Source organism: Armigeres subalbatus, unplaced genomic scaffold (assembly GCF_024139115.2).
Source record: "Armigeres subalbatus isolate Guangzhou_Male unplaced genomic scaffold, GZ_Asu_2 Contig274, whole genome shotgun sequence".
NCBI lineage: Eukaryota > Metazoa > Arthropoda > Insecta > Diptera > Culicidae > Armigeres > Armigeres subalbatus.
In genome coordinates, this window is record NW_026943013.1 from 309,569 (window position 1) to 314,210 (window position 4,642).

At 44.5% G+C, this 4,642-nt stretch overlaps 1 protein-coding gene across 1 annotated transcript; it reads left to right on the top strand.

The window, feature by feature from the left end:
• The first annotated feature begins 429 nt into the window (after positions 1–429).
• On the top strand, positions 430–1,547 carry LOC134203863 (phospholipase A2 inhibitor beta-like). The gene is made up of 2 exons (XM_062678699.1): positions 430–512; positions 572–1,547. Exons 1-2 carry the CDS (start codon positions 481–483, stop codon positions 1,527–1,529), a joined length of 990 nt encoding a protein of 329 aa, XP_062534683.1. The 5' UTR covers positions 430–480; the 3' UTR covers positions 1,530–1,547.
• Positions 1,548–4,642: the final 3,095 nt, after the last annotated feature.

Sequence of the window (4,642 nt, forward strand, 5' to 3'; positions counted from 1 at the left end):
CAATTTCTACGAAAAATAGATTAAACATGCTGATGCTTGTTATCAGTACAACAGTTTACGTTTACGATTGAATGATGCAAATGTGATTCTACGTATATTGAAATCATACTACTTTCCATCATAATCTATGATGTAAGATTTCACAACATATCATAGGCCTACACAACAAATAGTGAAACTAATTGCAATTTTGTTTTCCTAGAATGAAAAAAATGCATTCAAGTATGAGTTACGTTACGACAATATGTAGCTACATTGAAACTAAGAGCACTTTTGCTTTCTGGACAGGGTTGGCGCGATTACAAATTATTGGTAAATAGTCTTTTACATTCGTCAGAATTGCACCCTGCGTTGCATCAACCGCGATAAGACAGCCGAGGCTGAAAGCAAGTCACACATTTCGGTTAAGCCAGTTTGAATCGTCTTCTAAATGGAAGAGAACGTTTTCTCGCTGAAACTAGAAGCTCTGCAGCAGTAATCATGGCTGGATTAATTCATCGCATCAATGTTCTGTGAGTTAATAATGGCGTGTATAGTTCACGCACAATTATGACAATATTTCCAATTTCAGACTACTTGCATTATTGTCCCTAACGCAGGGAGCTCGATACGGTTGTGAGAACTTTTCTGATGACGATTCGTACTGTATCGTGTCGAGCGTATCTGCCGAACCGCACTCCTGTAGGATTGATTTTCCGGAAAATTCAGCGATCCAACTGCAGTTTGCTCACTTGGAGACACTTTCTGCTCGACTTCTGTATCGCATGACACATGTGGAGCGGTTGGACATTGTCAACAGTTACATCAGAAGTGCTTTTCTGAAACCAGAACTGAAGTACTTCCGAGTGTCCCGTTGCCAACTGAACGAACTTCAAATCGACAAGGCGGAAGTTTATCAATTGACCGAGCTGCTTTTGCCAGAGAATGAACTGGCTAGTGTTCCAAACGGTGTGAACCTGTTGACAAACGTCACTCTAATTGATTTATCGAACAATCATCTATCGTTTCTGGATATGAACGAATTCACTGGTTTGGATAAGCTGACCATCTTGGGTCTAAGCTATAACAACATAAAAGTCGTATTCTCTACTGGACCCGTTGAATTACCATCTCTGATGTTTCTCAATTTTGCTAACAACAGCATCAATACTCTTGATATCTCTCGCTGGAATATTTCCAAACTACACGAACTTGATGTATCCAGCAACAAGTTGGAACGTATCGACAATAATCTACTGGACCAACTGCCTGCTATTCATAATGTGAATTTTGCCGAGAACCCGTGGAATTGCCCCTGGCGTGATGATTTTCGCCTGAATGCTGAAGGTAAATTGGATTGGACCGGGCTGGACATGTGCGAGTTCACTTTCAATATTAATGGGTTGGCCCAGAAGACTAGGCAGGAACAATCCGTCAAAAACTCTTTGACCGAAATCATTTCCAACATCGCTAGTAACCTCACCGAGACTCTGATAGATGTCGATAGCATTGTCGAAGATGTTTTCTGTAGAATCATCCAGGGTGAATAAAGTCCTAATATCATTAGCTTCGTTAACAATTTGTGTTATTTCACCTTCGAAACAACTCACAATTACAAAGCCAATTACAGTGGAACAGCGAAAAGTTTTCTGCCCCATGCCGATTAAATATGTAAACCTTATTTCACGAATTTCTGGAACAATTATCCTTCCTGTTTGTGGTGAGTTTCCAACTTCCACCGTTGAAAGTTGTTGAAAATAAAAAAAAGGCTACAAAGGTTTTCCAAGCGGAGAGTTTAAAATCCAATTAGTGACGTATTTTTGCCTGCAAAGTTGAATTCTTTGATGGAAATTGTTGGCGCCGACCTGGCATCGTCCTTGAAGGGAGGGGGAGGTGTCAGTCATGAAGCATAACACTGGCCTGGCACTGCGCACCTTTCAATTATCTTGGCATTCCGTATTCGAAAAATAAGCAGCAAATTGTCAGAATCGGCGAATGACACAATTTTGTGAGTTGTAATGAAGTTGTGAGGTTTTGGTTAATAGCAGCTAGAGAGCGGTTTTTCATGAATACATATTACTTTTTGCGACAGATGATGACTTCTTTTTCAGACTTTATATGGCAACCGAAGGTGTTCTGGATAACTTAATGTTTCGCCTTAACCACCCTGTATAATATGCTCACCGTCCGACACTTTCTTCTCATCCCACAAAATTTCAGCAGGTTCTACCTAATTTCCTCCCCGATGATGAATTTTATGAGGTGGCGAATAAATTTCCGCAGCGGATTATTCACCTCGACGCGCATTTTACCAAAATAAAATGTAATGCGGCTAAGCCATCAAAGGGCGGAAGCCTTGGAGTGGTAAAATCCTGTTATGGGGAGGCGTTAGTAGAATCAAATCCATAGTACGTGCGTACTGATCATAAAACGGAAGCCACAAGTAAATTAACGCACGGATGGTGATGACTGATGATTATGGAATGCTCATTGCGATTGAATACGAATCTCAACCCCTTTAGGGAAATTTAAACCGCCTTGTTCTGGAATTCGGTTACAACTACTGAATCGTTCCACATCGACGTTGAATTTTGATCAACAATCCGACGGCACCGCAATCAGAACGAAATACGCTGAATACGATACGATCCCTATCCAACTCAATCAAAACTATTTCTCTCGCCGTAGATTTCCAATCACGCCAATGTAACCAGAACCTGCAGCGTTTTGAATCCGCCCGCAATCCGCAACGCTTCGGCTCGCCCAAATTGCAATCTACTGTTACTGGCTGACGAACTCCATTTCCCTGGCAGCATCAGTGCCGACCGGAGGATGCAATTTGCATATCAAAGAAACGCGTCGCAACCAAGTACGCTTCCATATAATATGACAAAACTTTTCAAATCAAGCGATCTGGAGTGCGCTTCTGGAGGAGTTTTCCCGGTTCCGAGTCCACGGTGCTGGCTCCTGGATATGGTAACTAGAACCCGAGCAGCAGGAGATGGGTGAACAGGAAATTATTTCAGTGATGTAAAGATAATTACATATTGTAAATATATATATTATAAGTTGCGTCGTTTCAAATATTATCCCACACTTGTTTTATACATTCTTAACAGGCGCGTCTTACCGCACGGCTAAGGAGGGCCCCATGGGTCAAAACATAATGTTGAATAATATGTTAAGAATATGATTCTTAACTAAAATCTAGAGTCTACAGATTCGAAAACCTCCATTTGAAAGACATGAAGACTTTTTCCCGAAAAGCTCATTTGCTTTGTTGCAAGAGAATAGGAAGCATCCTTTTACGCTTCTCGGAAGCCTCCTTCCAAGCAGCTCGGAAGCCTCCTTTCAAGTGACCCGGAAGCAACATTTCAAGAGGTTCAAACACTTTCTTTTAAGAGGCCTGGAAGCCAAGCTGTTTTTCTAGAAATTTCTTTTTGTTCTGCTTCTTTTAAAAGTCTCGGATCTTTTCAAGGCTTTTTGAACAGGCTCGACAACCTCATTTTAAAAGGCTCGGAAGCCTACTCTAAAGAGGGTTGGAATCCTCCTTTCTAGAGGCCCGGAAATCTTCTTTTAAGCTTTCTTCTTCAAACTTTTTTTTTCTTTTCTCCTTCTTTTAAAAGGTTCAGAAGGCTCTTTTCAAAAGGCTCGGAAGGCCTCTTTCAAGAGCCTTGAAGACCTCTCGAAAGCTTCGGAAGCCTCCTTGCAAGAGGCTCGGAAGCCTCCTTTCATCGGAAGCCTCCTTTCATCGGAAGCCTCCTTCAAGAGGCTCGGAAGCATCCTTTCAAGAGGCCTCAGAGCCTCCTTCAAGAGGCCCGGAAGCCTCCTTTCAAGAGGCTCAGAAGCCTCCTTTCAAGAGGCCTGGAAGCCTCCTTCAAGAGGCCTCGGAAGCCTCCTTTCAAGAGGCCTCGGAAGCCTCCTTTCAAGAGGCTCAGAAGCCTCCTTTCAAGAGGCCTGGAAGCCTCCTTTCAAGAGGCCTGGAAGCCTCCTTTCAAGAGGCCTGGAAGCCTCCTTTCAAGAGGCCTGGAAGCCTCCTTCAAGAGGCTCAAGCCTCCTTTCAAGAGGCTCAGGCCTCCTTTCAAGAGGCCTGGAAGCCTCCTTCAAGAGGCTCAGAAGCCTCCTTCAAGAGGCTCAGGCCTCCTTCAAGAGGCTCAGAAGCCTCCTTTCAAGAGGCCCGGAAGCCTCCTTTCAAGAGGCTCAGAGCCTCCTTTCAAGAGGCTCAGCCTCCTTCAAGAGGCCTGGAAGCCTCCTTTCAAGAGGCTCGGAAGCCTCCTTCAAGAGGCTCAGAGCCTCCTTCAAGAGGCCTCAGAAGCCTCCTTTCAAGAGGCCTCAGAGCCTCCTTTCAAGAGGCCTGGAAGCCTCCTTCAAGAGGCCTGGAAGCCTCCTTCAAGAGGCCTGGAAGCCTCCTTCAAGAGGCCCAGCCTCCTTTCAAGAGGCTCAGAAGCCTCCTTCAAGAGGCCTGGAAGCCTCCTTTCAAGAGGCTCAGAAGCCTCCTTTCAAGAGGCTCAGGCCTCCTTCAAGAGGCTCAGAAGCCTCCTTTCAAGAGGCCTCAAGCCTCCTTTCAAGAGGCTCAGAAGCCTCCTTCAAGAGGCTCAGGAAGCCTCCTTTCAAGAGGCCCAGAGCCTCCCTTCAAGAGGCCTGGAAGCCTCCTTTCAAGAGG

Bases quoted from the DNA above. Each gene is read 5' to 3' on its own strand.
- LOC134203863 (XM_062678699.1), top strand. From the start codon at position 481: ATGGCTGGATTAATTCATCGCATCAATGTTCT. The intron at 513-571 runs GTGAGTTAATAA...TTCCAATTTCAG, and splicing joins ATTCATCGCATCAATGTTCT to ACTACTTGCATTATTGTCCC.